Source organism: Mesoplodon bidens (assembly GCF_964165515.1).
Source record: "Mesoplodon bidens genome assembly, chromosome: 2".
NCBI lineage: Eukaryota > Metazoa > Chordata > Mammalia > Artiodactyla > Ziphiidae > Mesoplodon > Mesoplodon bidens.
Window position 1 is genome coordinate 76,221,862 of NC_138177.1, and position 23,841 is coordinate 76,245,702.

The 23,841-nt window shown below is 44.8% G+C and overlaps 3 protein-coding genes across 3 annotated transcripts; 2 read left to right on the forward strand and 1 right to left on the reverse strand.

Annotated features, from left to right (window-relative positions):
• The first annotated feature begins 1,027 nt into the window (after positions 1-1,027).
• Positions 1,028-9,218, forward strand: TDRKH (tudor and KH domain containing). Its single transcript, XM_081224936.1, has 13 exons — positions 1,028-1,483; positions 2,569-2,675; positions 3,285-3,474; positions 4,194-4,333; positions 4,444-4,765; positions 6,109-6,269; positions 6,458-6,630; positions 6,860-6,924; positions 7,203-7,354; positions 7,586-7,687; positions 7,950-8,046; positions 8,250-8,337; positions 8,519-9,218. The coding sequence occupies exons 1-12, from the start codon at positions 1,312-1,314 to the stop codon at positions 8,300-8,302; spliced, it is 1,734 nt and encodes a 577-aa protein (XP_081081062.1). The 5' UTR covers positions 1,028-1,311; the 3' UTR covers positions 8,303-8,337; positions 8,519-9,218.
• Positions 9,219-10,878: 1,660 nt separating this feature from the next.
• OAZ3 (ornithine decarboxylase antizyme 3) lies at positions 10,879-17,096 on the reverse strand (the record flags this gene model as incomplete). Its single annotated transcript, XM_081223623.1, is given in 6 exon segments — positions 10,879-11,021; positions 11,669-11,754; positions 12,255-12,430; positions 13,197-13,271; positions 13,273-13,333; positions 17,065-17,096. Coding segments are annotated over 6 exon segments (573 nt in total).
• Positions 16,769-23,548, forward strand: MRPL9 (mitochondrial ribosomal protein L9). Its single transcript, XM_081223622.1, has 7 exons — positions 16,769-16,926; positions 17,086-17,242; positions 17,709-17,833; positions 18,052-18,102; positions 20,273-20,374; positions 22,832-22,915; positions 23,029-23,548. The coding sequence occupies exons 1-7, from the start codon at positions 16,786-16,788 to the stop codon at positions 23,152-23,154; spliced, it is 786 nt and encodes a 261-aa protein (XP_081079748.1). The 5' UTR covers positions 16,769-16,785; the 3' UTR covers positions 23,155-23,548.
• Positions 23,549-23,841: the final 293 nt, after the last annotated feature.

Below are 23,841 nucleotides of genomic sequence, written 5' to 3' on the forward strand. Positions count from 1 at the left end.
TAATTGGGAGGGTGAGAAAGTACATGGATTAAGGAAATAGAGTGAGGGACATATTGAAATATGCTAGGTAGGGCTCCCCTGGTGGCACAGTGGTTGAGAACCCGCCTGCCAATGCAAGGGACACGGGTTCGAGCCCTGGTCCCGGAGGATCCCACATGCCATGGAACAACCAGGCCCGTGCGCCACAACTGCTGAGCCTGCTCTCTAGAGCCCGCGAGCCACACCTACTAAGCCCACACGCCACAACTACTGAAGCCCATGTGCCACAACTACTGAAACCTTTGCGCCTAGAGTCCGTGCTCCGCAACAGGAGAGGCCACCGCGATGGGAGGCCTGCGTACCACAACGAGGAGTGGCCCCCACTCGCTGCAACTAGAGAAAGCCCGTGCGCAGCAACGAAGACCCAACACAGCCAAAAATAAATAAATAAAATAAATTTAATAAATAAATTTAAAATATATATATGCTAGGCAGCAAAATGAAGATACAGTGTCAGAGAGAGACTAACAGCAAGAAGGCCACTGCAGTGGTCTAAATGAGATTTGATGAGCTTCTGAATCAATTCAGGTACAATATTGGGCTCATTAGCGTATAGGTAGTAGTTCAAGCTTCAAGTATGGATAAAATTGTCCAAAGAGAGCAGACTGACAATAGCAATGGATAGAGGCCACTGGAAGACAAGCTCAAAACTCAGAAGACTCCTCCAGGTAAACAGGAAAAACCATGGGAAAGAGGGCACAAAGGTAAGATTAGTTAAGGCTTATATGTGCCATCTAGGTTGACTACCTGGGAAGTTGTAGTTTTGATGAAGGAACAGGAGAGAACCCCATTTCACTGTTAGATGAGGAGTAAGTAGAAATACGGAGTACAGATAGTAAATAGACCACACTTGCAAGAAAGAAAAGTAGAAGTAGCAAAGCCTGAAACTAGGCCTGGAAAGCCATTTCTTGCAGACACAACAGCTTCTGGAAAGACCAGGAGGTATAGAAGTGCACATACAAGGAATTTTAAATAGTTTGATATGAAAACTAAATTTTAAAAAATATTTGATTCATTTAATTTTTTATTCCTTTGTCTTTTAAAACTGATCAGTGTGTAGTTCTCTTTGGGGGAATTGGGGAGGGAGAAGTAACCTTCCATTTAGTTGTATGTATATGTGTCCCTTAGCTAACTTTAAAAAAAAAAAAATACCGAGACTTTCACATGAAGTAGACTTTGAGACTGCTCAAGCTCTTGAAATGGGAAATTAGGCAGTAATATTCTTCTTAATATTGTAATGTGTTCCCATTCTCTACCTGTCCTAAAAGTTGTATGAAAGCTCCTTTTCCTTCATTTGCTTATTTTAGGAGGCAGCAGAAAATGTCCACTGAACGGACTTCTTGGACAAGTTTGTCCACTATTCAGAAAATAGCACTGGGCCTCGGGATCCCAGCCAGTGCAGTGGTTGCCTATATCCTATACCGCAGATATAGGGAAAGCAGAGGTATGTGACTCCATGGCTGTACATATGGAAATGTTTAAACTATGTTCTGGCCTTGTTAAATTGAAATGAAAACTTTTCTTCCAGACTGGGTATCATTTGTTGGGATGTAATTGGCTTTCTCTGAGGGATCTTTTTTTTTTTTTTTTTTAAATAAATTCATTTATTTTTTATTTTTGGCTGCACTGGGTCTTCGTTGCTGTGCGCGGGCTCTCTCTAGTTGCGGCGAGCGGGGGCTGCTCTTCATTGTGGTGCACGGACTTCTCATTGCGGTGGCTTCTCTTGTTGCAGAGCATGGGCTCTAGGTGCGTGGGCTCCAGTAGTTGTGGGTCGCGGGCTCTAGAGCTCAGGCTCAGTAGTTGTGACACATGGGCTTAGTTGCTCCGCAGCGTGTGGGATCTTCCCGGACCAGGGCTCGAACCCGTGTCCCCTGCATTGGCAGGTGGATTCTTAACCACTACACCACCAGGGAAGTCCCTGTGAGGGATCTTTGAAACAAAGTTTTTTCTTTTCTATGTTAATGTGAAGCTAGTCTGTGAAATAAAGAACTCATTTTATAATTCTTTTGATCTCTTCCCTTCAGCAACACCAACACTACAAAGGGTTCTTTCTTTCTCCTTTTTTTATACCCATACACTTGTTTATATTTTCCTTCTATTGTTAGAAGGCTAACTGTCCGGTCCAGTTTCCCCACAGGTTGGACCTAGGGAGTAGGGCCTAGAGAAATGATTTACGTACAGACAAGAGAAATTCTGAGCCTAGTGGGCTCCTCAGGCAACTTCTAGCCTTCATTCTTCTCCAGGAGTCGTGTCTTGGGAGAAGTAGTTTGCCCAGAATCCATCACCCCTTCCTTGCAGAACCAAATGACTTTTCCCATTTTAGCATATGAAAACAGTAGCCCAGAGAGAATGCCCATCTTCTGGTCTTTCAGGACCTTTTAATTCCCACTCAGATGCTACTTCTCCTTCTCTTTATGGTTGAGATCCTCAGTTCATCACTTGCATCCACATCTCTTTGATAGCTAGATTCAGGGGAGGGCAGGTAGTAGCTTTGGGTATTATCTAAGTATGATCTGATGATCTGTGCAGAAGAGCGGCTGACATTTGTTGGGGAGGATGACATCGAGATAGAGATGCGAGTCCCCCAGGAGGCTGTGAAGCTCATCATTGGCCGGCAAGGAGCCAATATTAAACAGGTAACCATGTGAGCAGGCAACGGTCTTCCCAGGGATTGATTCTGCTTTCCCTCCTCTGCCCCCATTCCATAAAACCCACTCACACTATGTATATTTTAAACAGAAAAAATACAGGAACTTTTTAGGTAACTGCTATTCTCCTTCTAGAGATGAGTACTTCTCCCTAGAGAATGGGTGACTTAACTTGAAATGGGGATTTTTAATTGCATGATTCTCAGCCTGGTATAGCTTGAATCATTCCTTTCTTCTATGGAATTATGAACTCTCATTAATTGACAGTAACTAATTAATTGCTCCCTGATTCTTTTTACCATCTCCCGTTGTTCAGTTGGAATGTCAATAAAATAAAATAATTGATTCTCTAATCCAAATTAGGGGGAAAGAGTGTTCTAAACACAGAGAAACTGTTTTGGATTAACTGCTATTTGGGGTTACCTTTGTCTCTAATCTTCCATAAGTACACGTAATTGAGGACAGCTTATAGCTCCCTGATTTCACTGATTACTGTGTCCAGTTCCATCTACCTCCAGGGTGAGGTTTAGAGTATCCTTAGCTGACCCAGATGAGAGCTCGTCCAGAGCGTACTACCACATATCCTTTTCTCTGCAGCTACGAAAACAGACAGGTGCTCGGATCGATGTGGACACGGAGGATGTAGGAGATGAGCGGGTGCTGCTTATCAGTGGTTTTCCTGTTCAGGTGTGCAAGGCCAAAGCAGCAATTCATCAGATCCTGGCTGAGAGTACCCCAGTGTCTGAGCAGCTCTCAGTTCCCCAGAGATCTGTGGGCAGAATCATAGGTACCACTGGACAGCTTCCTCTGCTGTTTCCTTTTTTGTTTACCTTTGCCTTTCTTTCACACCTTCCCAAGGGTTTCTCCTGACCTACTTCCACTTCACCTTGCTGAGAAAAAAAGGCAGGGACATTGAGACCAGAGCTGTACTTTTTTACAGAAGTAAAATCAGTGGTAAAGCAAAACTCATTACCTCAAGAAATTGTATGATCTGAACCTTACAAATAGGTTCCAGAAGGGTTCAGGTAAATGTATTTACCTCAGAATTTTAAAGGGAAGCTAAGGATGCTCATTTTATCCCAAATCTTTCAAGACAGTGCTCTAGAAAGCACCTATTATGCCTTCCCCTGGAGCATTCCTTACGCTGCTGGTAGAGGCAGAGAAATGTCCTGTCCCTGGTCCAGTGTTTCACACACCATGTAGGGTATCTTCTAATGAAGTGGGGATGTAAAGTATGCCGAGTCCCAAAAAATGCAAGTGACATGACCACATTAACCTAGCCAATGTGTAGAATTTAAATAAAATGGATAGAGCAAATAATCCCGTATTCCCCTTAGTATAGTACAGATTTCGGTAGCTCCTGCTTTCCATTCACTATCTTCCATTCTGTTTAGTTTGAAAATGAGAACTGACTCTCCCCTCCTAGTATGTACAAAACAGTGGTGTCTCTAGTAGTTAAGGTTATCGAGGAGGGAAGGACAGGTTTTTATGTATCATTCAATGCAGGGAGAGGCGGCGAGACAATTCGTTCTATCTGTAAGGCCTCGGGAGCCAAAATAACCTGTGACAAAGAATCAGAGGGGACATTGCTACTATCAAGACTTATAAAAATCTCAGGAACACAGAAGGAGGTGGCAGTAGCTAAGGCAAGTAGCTGATTTGAATTGTATCTAAGAGTGAGAAGAACACTTGACTCCATCCCAGGTCAGTATCTGGCCACGTAGATATCATCCCTTCCTTGTCTTATTTTCCACAGCATTTGATACTGGAGAAAGTTTCAGAAGATGAAGAACTTAGGAAGAGAATTGCTCATTCTGCAGAAACCAGAGTCCCACGGAAGCAGCCAATCAGCGTAAGAAGAGAGGAAGTGACAGAGCCAGCTGGGGCTGGAGAGCCAGCTTTATGGAAAAACACTGGCACTAGCCTGGAGCAGGCTGCACCTCTGGCAGTTCCTCCCCGCAAAGGAGGTGGCGACATGTCTGTTGTAGGACCAGAAGAGCGTTCCTGCAGGAAACCTAATGATGACAACTTTCAGAAGTTTGGAGCCCAGACCAGTCCAGAGACATCCATGTTTGAAAGTATGTAAGAAAGAGGGAACCCATGAGCCATATGGAAGATAGAAAAAGTGGCTTAGATAACCCAAAATAGGAAGCAATAAAAAAAAAAATTTCTATTTTCTCGACTACACTTACAAGTCTTTAATCACAGATAGGACTTTCTGGCAGTATTTTACTTGGGATTAGTACTAAGCACAAATACTTTTTTTCTGAATACAAACCAGCTAATAATGATAAAAAACAATATAGAAATATGCTAGTTCACAGGAAACTAGTCTGTGAGTAATAGATCAAATAATTGAATTACATGGTATTCTTTCTCCAAACCTATTTATTTAAATAAGTAAAATACTGAGTCCAGTTTTTTTCCTGAATCATTACTGTTTTAAAAAATCTACACCAGGGCTTCCCTGCTGGCGCAGTGGTTGAGAGTCCACCTGCCGATGCAGGGGACACGGGTTCGTACCCCGGTCCGGGAAGATCCCACATGCCGCGGAGCGGCTGGGCCCGTGAGCCATGGCCGCTGAGCCTGCGCGTCCGGAGCCTGTGCTCCGCGACGAGAGAGGCCACAACAGTGAGAGGCCCGTGTACCGCAAAAAAAAAAAAAAAAAAAAAAAAAAAAAAAAAAAAACTACACCATTCAAGAAGAATAAAAAGGCTATGGGCTTTTTCTTCTATGTATAGGTACTGGGATGGGCAGGGAAGACCAGGGCCCCTAAGAGGTTCATAGACTTGTCCAGGGTCACATAATGAGTCAGTGGTAGAAAGGGATCTGGAACAGGCCCACATCTGTCCATGTATCTTCTCCCTGGTCCATGCTGCAGCTAGCATATGGGGATTTCCCTTCATTATAACTGGTGGCTGATTTGAATACATGGCAGATGACTAAGAATGTGACTGAACTCTTATTACTCAGATAAATAGAAAGGAACAGAACATAGCTTAGTATTTTTCTTCAGGATGTTCTTGTATGATGCATCCAGTTGTCCCTCTAGCCACTTTTTGTGTGTGTGTGTGTGGTACGCGGGCCTCTCACTGTCGTGGCCTCTCCCGTTGTGGAGCACAGGCTCCGAACGCGCAGGCTCAGCGGCCATGGCTCACGGGCCCAGCCACTCCGCGGCATGTGGGATCTTCCCGGACCGGGGCATGAACCCGTGTCCCCTGCATCAGCGGGAGGACTCTCAACCACTGCGCCACCAGGGAAGCCCCCTCTAGCCATTTTTAAATGGTAATAGCTACTTAGTATTTGTACCTCTCACCCCCCTGATGCAGTCTTCCTATTTCAACCAGAGATGATTCTAATAATGGTCACCATATTAGGTAATAATGATTCTGCAGCTTAACTTGCTTATCCCTGTGGTTAGTCCCCAGTCCAGACTTCAGTTTCCATGCTGATGAATTCCTAGAAGTCTATGTCTCTGCCTCTGAACATCCTAACCACTTCTGGATCCAAATCATTGGCTCCCGCAGCCTGCAACTGGATAAGCTTGTCAGTGAGATGACCCAGCACTATGAAAATAGTCTGGTGAGTTGCCATAGGGACAGGGCAGGGGTTTGATGGAAAGGGGGCATATCTTTTTCATTGTGACATATTCTCTTCCCTTTTCTGTGGAGTAGCGGCTTGTTCTTCCTTCCTTCTGGTATCCACTGTTTATTTTTTAGCATACCCCTTTCTAACTCTTCCCTCTCCTGCCTCCTCATCCCCTTGTGTAGCCTGAAGAGTTGACTGTGCATGTAGGAGACATTGTCGCAGCACCTTTACCTACAAATGGTTCCTGGTATCGAGCCCGGGTCCTTGGCACCTTGGAGAATGGGAACCTGGACCTCTACTTCGTTGACTTTGGAGATAATGGAGATTGCCCACTGAGGGACCTCAGGGTGCTCAGGTCAGTGTGGGGGCCAGGCTGGAGTCAGGCTGGAGTCTCACTTACTGACTCAGTCCTGGCCATAGGGTGGTGAGCTGTTGTACTTATCACCAGGGGGTGTTGGAAGAGAACCTCTTTACAGTGATCAGATAATTATCATCTGCTGCTGGGTTAACCACTGTCTAGAAGCCAGGAATATAAGAAGGCCCTTCTGGCACTAGGATTCTAATTTCAATTTCTTTCACTTCAGGAGTGACTTCCTAAGCCTTCCATTTCAAGCAATAGAGTGTAGTCTGGCACGGATAGCCCCCTCAGGTAAATTAGTCCTATTACCTATTGACTTTGCCTCCATATAGAATAACTTTCATAGAGCACATGGGAGGGAGTCTCACATCCCAGGCTTTTTGAGTTCTGGGGGCTCAGGTGCCTTTTCATCACCAGTGCTAGAAAGCAACGGTCAGAAACTTGCCTGGCAGTCAGACATAGGTGCCTTTTGAAGTAGACAAATGAAGTTCCAGGTTTTCCTCCAGGACATAATCCCACCCCCATCAGCACTGACCCCTTCTTAGGCTCTCTCTACAATTTTTTACGAGGTGAACAATGGGAAGAGGAAGCTTTGGATGAGTTTGACAGACTCACTCACTGTGCTGACTGGAAGCCCCTGGTGGCCAAGATCTCTAGCTACGTCCAGTCTGGGATCTCAACTTGGCCCAAGATCCACTTATACGACACTAGCAATGGGAAGGTAAGACTGGGGTTCACACGTTGCTCACTGTCTCTTCAGTGTATTTACAGCCTCATTTACTTTTTCTCTCCCAGAAACCCTTATTTGATGATATTCCTAACTCATAAGATCCTGCTTACTGAACCACCAAAGGAATTTTTTAAAGTATCAATCCTAGCTCTTCTGCCTTATTTCCTCTGATTTGCCCTTCCTTCAGAGAGAACATCATTCCCTTTTCATCTTTCTTCTCAGAAACTTGATATTGGGTTAGAATTAGTTCGTAAAGGATACGCAGTTGAGCTTCCTGAAGACATGGAAGAAAACAGAGCTGTCCCAGTAATGTTGCACCATGTGGTGAGTGAGCCATTGTAGTCATTCAGGGTGCTGCTTTGGGGCAAATCTGGTGCCTTGAGACAAGAGGGCTTCTAGTCGCGCATGAGAGTTTGTAGAGCGTTCTCTTCTCTTAAGGACTCTGAGTTGCTCCACTAGTTGATCAAAGGAGGCCTTGTGTGCCTCAGCAACCAAACCAGATTCTGTGAGCAAAATGATGGGGCGGCTTCTCCTTTCCCACCAGCCAAACACATTCTTCCTTTTTCTCTTGTTTTCATCCCTTCAGGACACAGAAACAGATGTCTCTCTCCGCAGCACGGTCACTGAGACCAAGGAGAGCCCTGGAGAGATGGCAAATACCCTGTCCTGCCTCAGTTTATTAGGTACAAACAGCATTTGCTCCCTAGAGCATCTCTGGAAGTTACCATTTCTTAATCAGCCTCTCCAACTACGGAGGTTGTTAAGACTTACCTCTTAACCAAGGTGGTCATGGAGCACCAAGAAGCCCATTTTTTTCCCTGAGCCCCAGTGGCAGTGCTGCTAAATTAGGGAAGTGTCTAACTTTATCCTCATTTCCGCTAAATAGAAGCTGCCTCTCTGTCTGGTGATGATAACCTTGAAGATGACTACTTACTCTGAAGTCATCTTCAGTTGCCTCAGCCATCTGCTTTGCCGTAAGTAGAGCTATCATCTATCTGTAGCAACAGGAAAGTAATGAGGGTGACAACAGGGGCCTTGCCTCTTCCCCATAGCCCATCTTACTACTACTTCTCTGTAGCTGCTTTCCTGCAGCTTTACTTTCAGACTGAGCCCTTTCAAGCTTTTTGTGTCTTTGTGTGTTTGTGTCTTTGGCAGGATTTGGCATAAGATTTGGTGCCTGGAGAGAGGAGCCTGTGATAGAGATCAGTGCAGTTCTTCCTTCATTATATACACGATCTGGCTTGCTGTGGACCAAATGCATTTGCTCTTTCCACTGGACTACCAGAAAGTGTGAGGGGTGGAGAGAGACAAACACATGCCCCTACTCCCCCACCACCCCTGTGCCCCTTCCAGTGTTTGAGTCCTGCTGCGCTACTTACAGCCTGCTCAGTGTGCAGCTAGCTCCCCTCGGCCACTCACAAAGCACACTACTGCTAGGCTGTGTCCTTTGGAGGCTGGGAAACAGCCAGGGTTTGGTTATTGGAAATGATGATTCTGCAGACTCCTGACTCACCTCATCAGGTGACTGGTTAAGGAGTTTTTTGAGTGGTGAACTCAAAGACTGCAGTTGAGTCAGGAGGCAAAGGCAAAACTCAGCATAATTATATTGAAAAGCCTCGGGAAGTGGGAAGAGGATACTGCCTCCCAGCCTCAACTGCTGATATGTTATTGGAGTGGAGACAAGATTTTTGAAACAGTGCTCCAACTATTTCCCAGTAAACTTTGGTTAAAATACAAGTAGACAAGGAGAGAGGTGACTCAGGAAATATTCTAAATTTTTGGTATAGTATCTATAATATATATGTATACACACACAGCCATAGAGAGAACTTATGTAGCTGTTCAAATCACTTGGGGGTCCTTTGCTGAATAAAGTTCTCAAGAAAATTATTTAAAACTAAATGCTCGTTGAATCACAAGGTGGAAACAAGTCTCTGGGTATCCTGTGAACTGAAATCTGGTGAAAATTGCCAAACACCTCACACAGAGGGAGCCCATCTATGAAACATCTGTCCCTCTCACACACAGATCGTATTCTTGCCGTAAAGCAACTTCAGAATTAATCATTCACTAAGACCCCAACTAAAAGGAGTAGATTAGGATTCTAGAAACATGGGTTCTAGGGATAGATCTTTGCTGTGCACTTATGGGACCTGTTTCCTTATAGCATCTCTCCATTTCTGACAGTATTTTGAGGATCCAGTGAGAACTGTGAAGGTATTTGAAAGTAATGTCAGTGGTAGAATGGTGGCAAATGAACTTTTTTTTTTTTTTAAAGATCAGCAAGGTAAAGTAGAAGACTTAAAACTGGTATATAAGGCTATCATATGCAGGATTTTTTTAATCTAGTAATTAGTGATGTCCACCCCTATACACATGGCAACTATATTTTCCCATAGACGCAATTTTCAAATTTCATTGTCTTAGAAAAGTCTCAGTACCAAGTAGCAGAAAAGCCTCAGTACCAAGTAGCAGGAAGGCTTCAGTGAAGGAGCATCTCTGAGTAGCTTGGGTAGTCCCACAGGAACCAGTGAAGGGCTGCCATTGATATGACATTTCAGACCTTGGCTGCACTCACTCAGTGGCGCAGGCTCAGCCCTGGAATTGGAGCTGCTGTACAACAGGGTCATGAGGCCAGTTAGTCCCCAGTTTCCTCAGCCTTTATGCCTTTTTTTTTTTTTTGGAATATTTAATTGAAGTGTAGTTGATTTACACTCTTGTGCCAATCTCTGCTGTACAGCAGAGTGACTCAGTTATACACATATACACATTCTTTTTTTTATACATTCTTTGCCATTATGGTTTATCACAGGATATTGAATATAGTTCCCTGTGCTATACAGTAGGACCGTGTTATCAGCCTTTACTCTTGAGAGGTCCCCTGATAGAAATCATTCATAGGACTTCTTGCTCTGGAAAACGAGTAGTGTCTCATTCTTAACTGTAGTTTGTTACTGTGTATGAAAGCCTGTTCCTTTAATATGGCCTTTAAGCCTTGTCAGTTTACATTGCATTCTGATGGCTTCCCTATTCCAATATAACTCTCTACTTTTCCTGCTTCCTGGGATGCTCCTCCCCTTGAGCCAATGCCACAGGAACCATGTACCTTCTCTGATTTCCTCCACATCAGAGAGAAGGAAATAGCACTTGTCTCCAATTTGAACCAAAATATATGGATGAAAGTCTCCCAGTAAGGCTTAAGTCTTCCTGAATTCCCTAGTGCTTGGTTTTGCTCCTGGCAGGTGCTCAGATGGTTAGAATAAATGGGGGAAGGCAAAAACTGAAAATCCTTGGGTCCTTTCTCTTCTGGCTCAGGCCCCTTTGATCTTTTCAGTCATCAAATGTTTATCTATCCTACAGTGAATTCAGCTCTGTAAGGCTCAAAGAAACAGTGAACACTTGAGGATTGAACTACCCTTTGTTCCTAAGATGGAAGGTGTTCTGAATTACATCCTGGGCCCCTGGTTCTCATTTATCAAGGCTCCCAGCCCCTCACAGAGTAGGAATAAGCATGTTCAGGGAGTTTCACTGGGCAGGTGGCCTAGGTCCCTTTCAAGGGGGTACACCATAAAGATGACATTGTTCCAGGAAGGAAGGGCCGGGAGATCTGGTTTGACCACTTCAAAGCCCATGTAGCTGAAGGCCCATAGCAGGGCACCTGTGAAAAGAGAGAGGAAATTAGAACACTCTGAAACTCAGTACAGCTGTTCCCCCAGCCTTGGCTTCTTCCAGTAGGGAATGACCTGGGGGGTGTGGGAAACAGTGTAGTGCAGGCACTGGGATGATGTGCTTTGGAGTCAAACTAAACCTAGACTCTAGCCTGGCTGGAATTTACTATACAGGGAAGGTATAGTAAACTCTTGACCATCTTTGTCTGAAGTATAAACTTCTTGAGGGAGGAGGTGTAGTTTCTGTAACGTGTGCCTAGCATCTGGTTAATTATATTCCTGTCCTCCTGGCCTAATGCCTGACCCTTTCACTCTATAGGTGTTTAATACACTTGAGATCCTTTCTGTCCTACCAGCCAGATCCCTTGAATGGCTTCTTTGTAATTTCACCATTGCTCCTTCAGTCTAGATTCTGAAATCTACGTGCAGGCCTTCCTCATAGTCTAGTTATGACTTGAATGAACGGAATGCTAGATGCCTTAATTTCCTTGGCGGGGAGTAGAGGGTGGGTGTTGAATCCCTGAACTGCCTGAGCATGCCCTTTTTTAAAGAGTGAGGGGAAGAAAGTCTACGAAGGAAAAGTCACTTGTCAGCTGCTTCAGCACAAAGGGCCAGGAAGGACAGAGCAGATCCCCACCTCTGTCATTCCGGTTGTTTTGGAAGTTTACAAGCACAGAATCCACATTGGTCTTCTCCTCCACATACTCCAGTGTTGCAGTCAAACTAGGGACCAGAGAGAGGGAGAATGGTCAATGTAATGTTCAGCAAACTCAAAATCCAGAAAGATGTGTACTTGCAGCAGAAGAAGTCTTATTACTCAGTTTTTCCTGACCCAAGCCAGGACATGAAAGTTGCTAAACTAGTTTTGATAGATTTTTTCTCTGAAGCCAAGGGATTATACACTACTGGACTGACACCCATGCCGTGGAAGGGGCTTGGGGTGAAGGGGCCACTCTATAATAAAGACAAACAGCTAGAGAGCACTTCCTTTCAACTATGTATGGATTCCCACTTGTGTTTCTGAATCAGTTTAGCAACCTCCCATGGGCTGTTATCCTTTGAACCCCAGATCCTGGCTCAACTCACAGGCTTGTTCAGTGGTTTGAGTGTATCCAGCTCCTGAATAAGCCCTCACTGGTTAGCATGCCCACTACCTGATTATGACATAAGAGCGAAATCCCCTAACCTCTTTCCTCCCCTCTCCCCCGTACAGGCTCAGTCACCTTTCCCTGCTGCCTTGGTCCAAGGCCCGGTATGGGATATCTAGGAAGAGTCTGTGGTCACAAAGAAGGCCGTGCCAATGGGCAGAGGTCTGGGGGGTGAGGCGGAAGTGGAAGTCTAACTGCACCGGGTCCTGGTGAAGCAGGGGGTCAGTAGCCAGCACCGTCAGGTTCCCAGCCTAGAAAAGGAGTAAAAATAAGAGTAATAGTCTCCTATTTCTGTGCTCACCTAACCCTCAAGTCATATCTCAGGCCAGTTTGGGTGTGTCTGTGGAAGCAAGGCAGGGGCTGGTGGAGAGCCTGGGAGAAGTGGAGCCAAGGTCTTACTCAATATCCCTTAGTCCTGGGACCTAACTCTGTTCCTATCATGGAGTTCTCTTTGATACAAATAATTTGGAATCTGGAGTCAATGGAGTATTACTGCCTGCTGACCTCACTCGGTGTGCTCTAACCATTCAGAAACTTACATCTACATCAGAGAGTTTATTCTTTAAACAAAGCGGTGCCATCTATTTACTGTCTCACTGATAATACTCTTCTACATTTTTCCATCATATAAGTTTTCTCTAAATTCTCCCATTTCTTATTTAAAATGCATAGCTCATACCCAGGCATGTTATTGAGATATGATACAAAGGCAAGGGCAGGAGTTCTGGGTTCTAGTCCCAGAACTTAGCATCTAAACAGCTTTATGTCTTAATATAGTCTATCTTTCTTTCTACTTTCTCTTTTCCCATCCTGCTTTTCACCACCAGCCCTAGGACCTTGCCTTAAGATCTCTGGACCAGAATCCTTGTCTATAAAGTAGCTTTTACACATGAACTCCGAAGTCTCATCTAGCTCTAGCTTCTTATGATTTATTTTACAACAAGCTAATGTCCCTTTGCAAGATAGCATTACAGCAAGGGGCTGCCATGTCACAGCACCAGCTCCCAGTCCACTTACCGAATACAGTTCTTTAAGCTGGTCTTGATCACCCTGCTCGCTGCTTCTGCCCCCCTGAAGGCCCACTAGGGACTCAGGAGCACTGAAGGCAGCAACGGGGTCGGAGTGTCAAGTCCTCCTGTTCCTTATAAGTGATGCTGATTGGGAAAAAGAGGTCCAAATTAGTTTACTTCTGAGTCTGAGATGGGGAAAGACTCTTAACTTCCAGGTACACAGGGCCAGGCTCTGGCACCATCTTCTGTATCTTATGCGAACCAACCTATCTGTTTCCATTTTCCCAAGCCAGCCAGATAGAAAAAGTTTATGAAGCTCCATGCCAGCCTTCTACCCTATTTTGGCTATTATCATCTTTTGCCACTTGGGAAGTTCTTTCGAATTCTTTTTTCTTTACAGTGTATATAAACAACTACAAGTAGAGATGAAAACAAGTACCTTTTATAACAAGGCAGCATCTTCTCCCGGAGGGTGATGCGGTATTTGTAACAGTAAAGGTAATAGGCGTATGGTGACCAGATCGGGTAGAGGTAGTTCCGTGTTTTTCCCCTCTTGATATAAGAAAGGGAGTAGATAGAGGGGCGCGACCTGTTACAAGGCAGTTTCTTAGTTCAGTGCCTCCCCAAGGCAAAGTGAGGTTCAGGGATGGGTGGCAGAGGTTCAGGCAATTGGTGCCATTGTGACATGGTGAGCACTATGACATGGACAAAGCGTCAGCCCTTACGTCACCTCAGGACTCCTCTCTGCTGCTCCCTACCCCATTACCCCCTTAGGTAGCCCCAAGGCTCCTGTTCAACTAGTATGCACTTACTTCACAGCTACACCAGAAGTTAAAATACTTTGGCTTCTGTAGTGGTTGGTAAACAGCCCTGGCTGACCACTTGTGCCCACACAATGTGGGCTCCTCTCTGGCATGTGCATGTGCAAACACACACTTCAGCAACTAAAGGGTTGGGGTCTGACACTGCAGGAAGCTTCTATGGCCCTGATCCAGCATCTGACCTGACTGGTTGGTTCCTGGTTCCTATCAGTTAAATATTTTTATTATCATCCCTACCTTTAATAAGCCAGTGGTGCTACCTGTTGTTGAACTTTCTCATTCTCTTATAGGGTAGGAATTGTAAACTAAATGCCTCCAGGGGCCTGGACAACTAATGGAAATTAGTGGAGCTGCTGGGCGGGGCTGAAGCCAAGTGAAAAGCTCACACCCTAAAAAAAAGCGACACAATAGCTCCAAACAGCTGCCATGCAGGAATGCAGACTCAGTGGTACCAGATCATATGATTTTTCAACAGACACTGGATAGATTTTTGTGATAAATTTCTCAAATTAAAAAAAAATACTGGCTACTAACTTAAATAAAAATTGTTGATTAAAAAAATCAACATGGGGGCTTCCCTGGTGGCGCAGTGGTTGAGAGTCCGCCTGCCGATGCAGGGGACACGGGTTCATGCCCCGGTTCGGGAAGATCCCACATTCCGCGGAGCGGCTGGGCCCGTGAGCCATGGCCGCTGAGCCTGCGTGTCCGGAGCCTGTGCTCCACAACGGGAGAGGCCACAACGGTGAGAGGCCCGCGTACCGCAAAAAAAAAAAAAAAAAAAATCAACATGGTGAGTAAAATTTGGTTCTGGGGCCACCAGTTTGAGACCTCTGCATATTCATTTATTCATCCATTTAACAAATATTTATTGAGGGCCTACTATGAGCTTAGGATACACAGTAAACAAAACAAAGATCCCCTGCCCCCTGGAACTTCTGACAGTGAAAGAACAAACCTAAACACTAAGCACAAGAAAATTATTTCATATGTTAGATGATAGCTGCTATGGAGGAAAATAGAGTAGAATAAAGAAGGATCAGGAGTGTGAAGGAGGTGGGGCAGTTGCAGTAATAAATAGGGTGATGTAAATAGGCCTCATTGAAAAGGTGACATTTAATCAAAGACCTGAAGGGGGTGAGGGATTTAGGCCAAGCGAACATCTGAGGGTAAAAGCATTCTGTTTCAAAGCAACAGCCAGTGCAAAACCCCTAAGGAGAATGTGTCACATGTTTTCCACAAACAGCCAGGAGTCCACTGTGGGTGGAGTAGTATAAGCTATAGGAAGAGTAGAAAAAGAAGAGAGCTAATGGGGCCAGATCATTGTAGGGCCTTATAGACCATTGTCTGGCCTTTTTCTTTTACTCTGAGTAAAGGGGGAAGTCATTGCAGGTTTGGGGTAGAAGAGGCATGATCTGACTTGTGTTTTTAGAAAGATTCTGACTGTTGTAAATAAACTGTAGAGCTTTAAACGATGTTTGTTAGGAGACTTGCAGTAATCCAGGAGAAAGATAGTGTCTTATTCCAGGGTGGAGCATTGGAGGTGATGGGATGTGGCTGGATTCTGGAAATAGTATAAAGGTAGCACCTACAGGATTTCCTGGCATAGGAGAGAAGTTGTGTCCAAGAACTGAAAGAATGGAGTTACCATCAACTGAGAGGGGAAAGGCTGCAGGTGAGGCACTATGGGGCAAGGTATAGAGATGGATTTAGTTTGGACCATGTTAACTTTGAATTGTCCATTAGACATATAAGGGGAAGATGACAGGCAGTTGGGTATTCATGTCTGGAGTTTAGAAGACTAGGGTGAACACAGAAATTTGAAGTCATTGGCGTATAAATGGTACGTTAAGCCATGAGACTGAATGGGATCACCAAGAGTGTGTACATTGAGAAGAGTAAAGATCCAAAAACTGAGTCCTGGGGGCCCTCTGAGACGTGGGGAATAAAAGAGAAATCAGCAAAGGAGACTGAAGGAAAATAGTGAAGTAAGAAAGAAATAAAAACAAATTGGTGTCCTGGAAGCTAAGAAAGTGTAATTAGGAGGAGGGACTACTGGTCAAAGGCTGTTTATGTGTCAAATAACATGATGTATAGAGCATCTTTCCATAACTCTCTTCTGCCAAACAGACCCTATTCACTCCATTTATATGGTTTACTCCCCAGTACTGAGACCCTCCACGGAGGGAACCGTCTCCCTTGTGATTTAGAATTCTTTAAACATGAGCCTAAATACTGCAGTGTCAATATTAAGGATTAGACGACTTCCTGGGGCTTGCAAGTTTTCCAGAGGATCCCATCCTTCCACCACTTTTAGGCAGGTTTGAAGTAAGGAAAAATGAGAGCAGCACCCTCTCCCCTCAGCATCCAGTTATCACAGAATGTCAGAATTGGAAGTGCCCTCAGAGAGCTACTAGAGCTCAGTCGAAGCCCCCATCTTAAAGACAAAGTGAAGCCAAGAGGGAGGGGGTGTCTTTCCCCGTGTCAGTGCACCTAACAGTCACTCCACTATGAGTCAGTGGCTATGGGTGTCCCTCCCCCGAAAAGAAATTGGGAGAAGGGAGTAGAGGAATGCTGAATCGTGGAGCATTCATCCCAGATCTCTGGTCTCGAGGCAGCCAAGTCACAGCCCAATCCGGGCCCGGGCTTTCCTCGGGCTTCCCCCGGGCTCAGCTTGGACAGAGCCTCGCCGGCTCAGGCGCGCCGCGGGCACCTGGTGGGGGCCTTTCCTGCCGCCGGCGCTGGGGGCCTTCTACGCCTCCTTCCGCGCCCGAGAACATGGCGGCGGCCCCAGGCAGAGCTCTGCTGCGGGCGGGCACTGAGCGGCTGGTGCGAGGAGGGGTTTGGGAGCTCCTCCGGCCGCGACTTGAAGGGGGCACCTCCGGCTCGGAGCGCGACTTCAGCCTGTCTCACAGTCGGGTGAGGGCCGGGTGTGCGTTCTGGGGCTCCTTGACTGGGGCGCGTTGAGACCTGGTGGGGCCCCGGCCTGCGGGTGGTGGGCTCTCCTTGAGGGGCCGGCGGTCAGAGGAGGAGGCTTCTCCTTGGAGACTCGCTCACCCTCGCTCCCCCGGCCGCCAGGGCACGGTCATTGTGGAGCGCTGGTGGAAGGTGCCGCTAGCGGGAGAGGGCCGGAAGCCGCGCCTGCACCGGCGGCACCGCGTCTACAAGCTGGCGGAGGACACGAAACACCGGCCCAAAGACAACCTGGAGCTCATCCTCACGCAGTCGGTGGACGGTAAGGCCCAGGCAGAGGTGCTTCCTGTCTCGAGCTGGTCCTGTTTGGCATCAGCTTTTTTCTGCCCTTTCATTAATTTGGGGGAATGACCAGCTCATATTTGAGAAGAGGAAGCCATAAAAAGTACTGTGATGGTGACATTGGCCTCCTACATAGAAAATCAGAACATGAATGCAGCAGCATCATTAACAGTGTGTGGGGAGAAAGAGGCCTGACAGTATGTGCCACAGATACTGAAATCCCGTGATGGGACAGTGCTTCACTTTGTACAGGGAATATTCAGTTTCTAAATCCGGTCCTAAAGAAATGAATTAGAAATCTCTTAAGTGTTGTCCTAGTGAATACTAATATTTCTCCTAGGAAGAATAAGCACTGTGAGAGAATAAGAGGTCTTTTTTTCCTTTGATCATCTTTTTTAGGGACTGCTCGATAATTCTGATCCAGTGTCTCTGTTCTCTGTTGGCAGAACTTGGAGTCCGAGGTGACCTGGTCTCAGTGAAAAAATCTGTAGGCCGTAATCGACTACTTCCTCAAGGACTGGCTGTATATGCATCTCCTGAAAACAGGAAGCTGTTTGAAGAGGAGAAATTGGTGAGCCTAGAAGACGGCAGAGGGACTTGGAGGAATTAAAACCTTAAGATTACCTCTAGCAACTTCTTCTAGTCCCTACTTCATTTTCAAATGAAGTAGGGGCTAGAAGAACAGGAATTCAGAAGCCCAGCCTATGCTGAGCATAGCAAGAGTTTGTTATTAGTTACTACAAACTCATTTTTCTTTTTTTTTTTTTCATCTGTAACTTTCTTTTCTAGCTGAGACAAGAAGGAAAATTAGAGAAGATCCAGACCAAGGCAGGTGAGACGGTGAGTAGAAACACAGAAAATCTTTATTGGTCACCTACAAAGTCACCAACCTCTTCCTGAAAGACTTCTTGATTTTCTTGAAGTCTCCTGATTTCAAGCACAAGGTAGGGGCAAGGGGAAGTGTTGTGGCTACCATAACTGGTATTGAGATATCCTAGGATATCCTGACCTGTTGGGTGAAGTGCTCTAGTTTATTGAGGGAGGCCCCAACCTGGGTATCAGGGGACCCATGGAAAAGTGAGATGAGGACTCTGCCTTCGGGGTTGTTTACAGACAAGTTGGAGAGAAAACAGACACAGGAGAAAGTGATCAACTCAAGGCAGTAAATTATGAGTGACATGGACCAAAATGGATTAGGGTGATTGGGAAAGGATTTTTTTCAGATGGGATTGAATTAGGCCTTATGGGATTAGTAGGCTTTGGATAGACCAGGAGGGTGGGAAAGGTATTCTTAAGGGAGAAAAAGTAGATAGTTAAGGCACGTTGTTGTTGTTGTTTAATTTTTTTAAAAAAATTTATGCAATTTTTAAAGGTTACACTTCATTTACAGTTATTATAAAATATTGGCTATATTCCCCATGTTGTAGAATACATCCTTGTAGCCTGTCTTACACTCTATTATATCTGTGCATCTGTTTTTTTGTTATATTCACTGGTTTGTTGTATTTTTTAGATTCCACATATAAGTTATCATACAATATTTGTCTTTCTCTGACTTACTTCACTTAGCATAATGCCCTCCAAGTCCATCCTTGTTGTTGCAAATGGCAAGATTTTGTTCTTTATGGCTTAGTATTCCATTGTGTGTGTATGTGTATGCACATACATATTTGTGTGTGTGTGTGTGTGTGTATATACACGTATATACTACACCTTCTTTATCAGTTCATCTGTTGATGGACACTTAGGTTACTTCCATATCTTGGCAATTGTAAATAATGCGGCTGTGAACATTGAGGTGCACGTATCTTTTCAAATTAGCGTTTTTGTTTTTTTCGGACATATACCCAGGAGTGGAATTGCTGGGTCATATTTTTAGTTTTTTGAGAAACTGCTATACTGTTTTCCACAGTGGCTGCACAAACTTATATTCCCACCAACAGTGTATGAGGGTTCCCTTTCTTCCATATCCTCTCCAACGTTTGTTATTTGTGTTCTTTCTTTTTTTTTTGCGGTATGTGGGCCTCTCACTGTTGTGGCCTCTCCCATTGCAGAGCACAGGCTCCGGATGCACAGGCCCAGCGGTCATGGCTCACGGGCCCAGCCGCTCCGCGGCATGTGGGATCTTCCCAGACCGGGGCACGAACCCGTCTCCCCTGCATCAGCAGGCGGACTCTCAACCACTGCGCCACCAGGGAAGCCCTATTTGTGTTCTTTCTGATGATAGCCATTCTGACAGGTGTGAGGTGATATCTCAGTTAAAGCATGTTTTAAAATAGAAAGTAGACCAGTCTAGCTAAAACAGAGGACTTCTATTAGGAAATATATTACTGGAAAGAGGGTTGGGGCATGATTTACAAAACATCTTTAATCCTCAGCTAATGAATTTATACTTCGTTCTGTAAGCAGGGAGGAATCGTTATGGTGTAGGGGTAGGATTGAAGGGCCAGAATATTGTGTTAAAACAGTCTATGAAAATCATTCCATCCTGAGATATACCAGCGGCCCCCATTGGTGAGCCTAACCTTGGTTTTGGGGTTTTTTTTAAAAACACTTTTAAATTTTTTAAAAATTTTTTCTTTCAGCTGCGCCAGGTCTTATTTTGCAGCATGCAGACTTCTTAGTTGCAGCGTGCATGTGGGATCTAGTTCCCCGACCAGGGATGAACCTGGGCCCCCTGCATTGGGAGCACAGAGTCTTACCCACTGGACCACTAGGGAAGTCCCTGATGAGCCTAACTTTGACATGGCCTGTTTCTCCTTGCTTAGGAATAGCCACGTATAGGCAGCATTTCCTTCCAGAGCATCGCTAAAACATCTTTCCATAATATCAGCCTTGAGACAATGAGAATTTTTATCTTTTGTGTTCATCATCTCACCTATCTTGGCTATGAGGCAGAAATTGTGCTTTGCCTGAACTCTCAGACTGTGTGCCTCTTGGCCTCTTGCTAACATGTTTCCTCTCTTTTGATTACAACTCTAACCTATCTTCTGTGTATAATTCCTCTCAGACAGTGAAATTTCTGAGAAGATGTCACCTGCAGGTAGGGATGAAGAACAATGTCAAATGGGAGCTAAACCCTGAAATAGTTGCCCGCCACTTCCTCAGAAATGTGAGTATTCCCAAACACTGCTATACCCCTGAGGATGGAAACTACCCCTGGGAAGAAGAAGCTACCCCAGGATTGATCCCTCTGTTAGGAAAGGGTATGATCATCCAGCTGGAGTTACGGAAAGCATTTTTTTTTAAATTGAAGTATAGTTGATTTACAATGTTGTGTTAATTTTCTGCTGTACAGCAAAGTGATTCAGTTATACATATATATACATCCTTCTTCATATTTTTTTATTGTGGTTTTTTACAGGATATTGAATATAGTTCCCTGTGCTATACAGTAGGACTTCGTTTTTTATCCATTCTATACATAATAGTTTGCATCTGCTAATCCCAAACTCCCAATCCATCCCTCCCACACCTGTGTAAACCAATCAAGAACGCTTTCCCTAAGTTGGACAGCCTCATGTAAATCAATGCAACCTGCCCCTTGGCAACCACAAGCCTGTTCTCTACGTTTATGAGTCTGTTTCTGTTTCATAGATCTTTTTTCTAATATAAATTTATTTATTTATTTATTTATTTATTGCTGCGTTGGGTCTTCGTTGCTGCACGTAGGCTTTCTCTAGTTGCAGTGCACAGGCTTCTCATTGCGGTGGCTTCTCGTTGTGGAGCACGGGCTCTAGGCGCGCAGGCTTCAGTAGCTGTGGCACGCAGGTTCAGCTGTGGCTTATGGGCTCTAGAGTGCAGGCTCAGTAGTTGTAGCACATGGGCTTAGTTGCTTCGCGGCATGTGGGATCTTCCCGCACCAGGGCTGAAACCCATGTCCCCTGCATTGGCAGGTGGATTCTTAACCACTGCACCACCAGGGAAGTCCTGTTTCATACATCATTTGTGTCATATTTTAGATTCCACATATAAGTGATATCATATGGCATTTGTCTTGCTTAGTTCACTTAGTATGATAATCTCTAGGTCCATCTGTGTTGTTGCAAATGGCATTATTTCATTCTTTTTTATGGCTGAGTAGTATTCCATTGTATATACATACCACATCTTCTTTTTCCATTCATCTGTTGATGGACATTTAGGTTGTTTCCATGTCTTGGCTATTGTGAATAGATCTGCTGTGAACAGAGAGGTTCATATATCTTTTTGAATCATAGTTTTGTCCAGATACATGCCCAGGAGTGGGATTGCTGGATCATATGGTAGCTCTATTTTTAGTTTTTTAAGGAACCTCCATACTGTCTTCCATAGTGGCTGTACAATTTACATTCCCATCAACAGTGTAGAAAGGTTCCCTTTTCTCCACACCCTCTCCAGCATTTGTTATCTGTAGACTTTTTAATGATGGCCATTCTGACCAGTGTGAGGTGGTAGTTCATTGTACTTTTTTTTTTTTTTTTTTTTTTTTTTTGCGATACGTGGGCCTCTCACTGCTGTGGCCTCTCCCATTGCGGAGCACAGGCTCCGGATGTGCAGGCTCAGCGGCCATGGCTCACGGGCCCAGCCGCTCCGCGGCACGTGGGATCTTCCCGGACCGGGGCACGAACCCGCGTCCCCTGCATCGGCAGGCGGACTCTCAACCACTGCGCCACCAGGGAAGCCCCATTGTACTTTTGATTTGCGTTTCTCTAATAATTAGCAATGATGAGCATCTTTTCACGTGCCTGTCAGCCATTAGTATGTCTCCTTTGAAGAAATGTCTATTTAGGTCTTCTGCCCATTTTTTTGATTAGGTTGTTTTTTTGTTGAGTTGTTTGAGCTGTTAGTATATTTTGGAAATTAAGCCCTTGTCAGTAGCTTCATTTGCAAATATTTTCTCCCAGTCCATAGGTGGTCTTTTCATTTTGTTTATGGTTTCCTTTGCTGTGCAAAAGCTCGTAAACGGTCTCAGTTGTTTACTTTTGCTTTTATTTCTATTGCCTTGGGATACTGACCTAGGAAAACATTGGTACGATTTATGTCAGAATGTTTTGCCTACGTTCTCTTCTAGGAGTTTTATGTTGTCTTGTCTTATATTTTAAGTCTTTAAGCCATTTTGAGTTTATTTTTGTGTATGATGTGAGGAAATGTTCTAACTTCGCTGATTTACATGCGGCTGTCCAACTTAGGGAAAGCATTCTTGATTGGTTTGCAGGGGTGTGGGAGGGAAATAACTAAGGATGGTCACATAGAATCTGAAGACTGATAGGAGAAGATGGTGGGATCATTTATTTTCTCTAGCTAGGGAAAACCTGGGGAAATGTGACTCACTGGAGAATTTTTACTTTTGTGGGTGAAGTGAGTTTGATCTCAAGCCCTGTTTGTCTTTGTGAATCCACCTCCCTTTCTTAGAAATTAGGACTGAGTTATTCTGCCACTATTTATGGAGGTTTGTGCCTTTCCATGGGATCAGCCAGGGTAAACCCCCCAGTTTTATTCCCCCATGTACAGGAAAATCTAGAGGTTGCCTGGAGTGGCAACCATGTAAACAGAGCTCCCTTTGGCTGTGATTGATTTTTTTTTGCAGCTTGGTGTTGTGGTTGCCCCACATGCATTAAAGTTACCAGAAGAGCCTATCACACAGAGGGGCGAGTACTGGTGTGAGGTGACGGTGAGTGTTTCACATCCTGTCTCCTTTTTCTCACTGGGTAGAAAGCTGGGATTGGATGGTGTTAGTTTGTATCTGCCCCACTGATCTGAAGATTCCTGTTGTTTTGTGTACAGGTAAATGGGCTTGACACTGTGAGGGTACCTATGTCTGTGGTGAACTTTGAGAGGCCCAAGACCAAAAGATATAAGTACTGGTTAGCCCAGCAAGCTGCCAGCTCCACAGGCTCCCAGACCATCTGAACCTGTTCTACCTCGAAAGCAGCAAAGCAGAATCAGAGGAGCGGTGGAGCGAAGATGGGCCAGCACCGTGGTATCACTCCCAGCTCTGACCAAACAAACTGGAATTTTAGAAAGCATATGGAGACAACGACAGCAGACTAGACTGAATATACGTTGAATTGTCCATATTTGCCATCTTCAATGGTTATCACATCTAGCGTTATTGGGGCAGGCCTACTCCAGAAGTACCAGGCTGTAGATTTGATAAGATAAATATTAATAGACCAAAAGAGTCTAGATCTATTTAGCCTCTTCCTACATTGGAATTCATTGGACTAAATGATAGAGCTGGCTCATTTTCATCATCCAAACTAAATATTTGTATCTGAAAAATAAAGAGGTTGTGTTCTTTTTAGGTGGTGTTTACTGGACTGAGTAGACTGGGGACAGGACCTCTAAGTGGGATGTCCTCTTGAGCCACTGGGGTTTACTGCTAAAAAGGAAAAAAGAGAATACATTTGCAGGCTACAGCCCACAGTTGCTATGGACAAATTACTCAACAAGTTGATATGCCTTATGGTCTTAAAACTTATTAGGTATGCTAATAAAGCCCTCAGTATAAATAAGCACAATGGAGTCTACTTTTCTAAGGAGATCTGAATAAGGCCTAAGGGAAATTGTTGGAGAAAATGACGCTGGGATGAAAGA

What these genes read in the sequence shown, in the direction of transcription:
- TDRKH (XM_081224936.1), top strand. Translation starts at nt 1,312, where the DNA reads ATGAAAGCTCCTTTTCCTTCATTTGCTTATTTTAGGAGGCAGCAGAAA. An exon ending in AGGAGGTGGCAGTAGCTAAG is followed by an intron (nt 4,334 to 4,443) that starts GCAAGTAGCTGA and finishes TATTTTCCACAG; the next exon opens with CATTTGATACTGGAGAAAGT. An exon ending in AGCACTATGAAAATAGTCTG is followed by an intron (nt 6,270 to 6,457) that starts GTGAGTTGCCAT and finishes CCCCTTGTGTAG; the next exon opens with CCTGAAGAGTTGACTGTGCA.
- MRPL9 (XM_081223622.1), top strand. Translation starts at nt 16,786, where the DNA reads ATGGCGGCGGCCCCAGGCAGAGCTCTGCTGCGGGCGGGCACTGAGCGG. An exon ending in TCAGCCTGTCTCACAGTCGG is followed by an intron (nt 16,927 to 17,085) that starts GTGAGGGCCGGG and finishes CCCGGCCGCCAG; the next exon opens with GGCACGGTCATTGTGGAGCG. An exon ending in AGACCAAGGCAGGTGAGACG is followed by an intron (nt 18,103 to 20,272) that starts GTGAGTAGAAAC and finishes AATTCCTCTCAG; the next exon opens with ACAGTGAAATTTCTGAGAAG.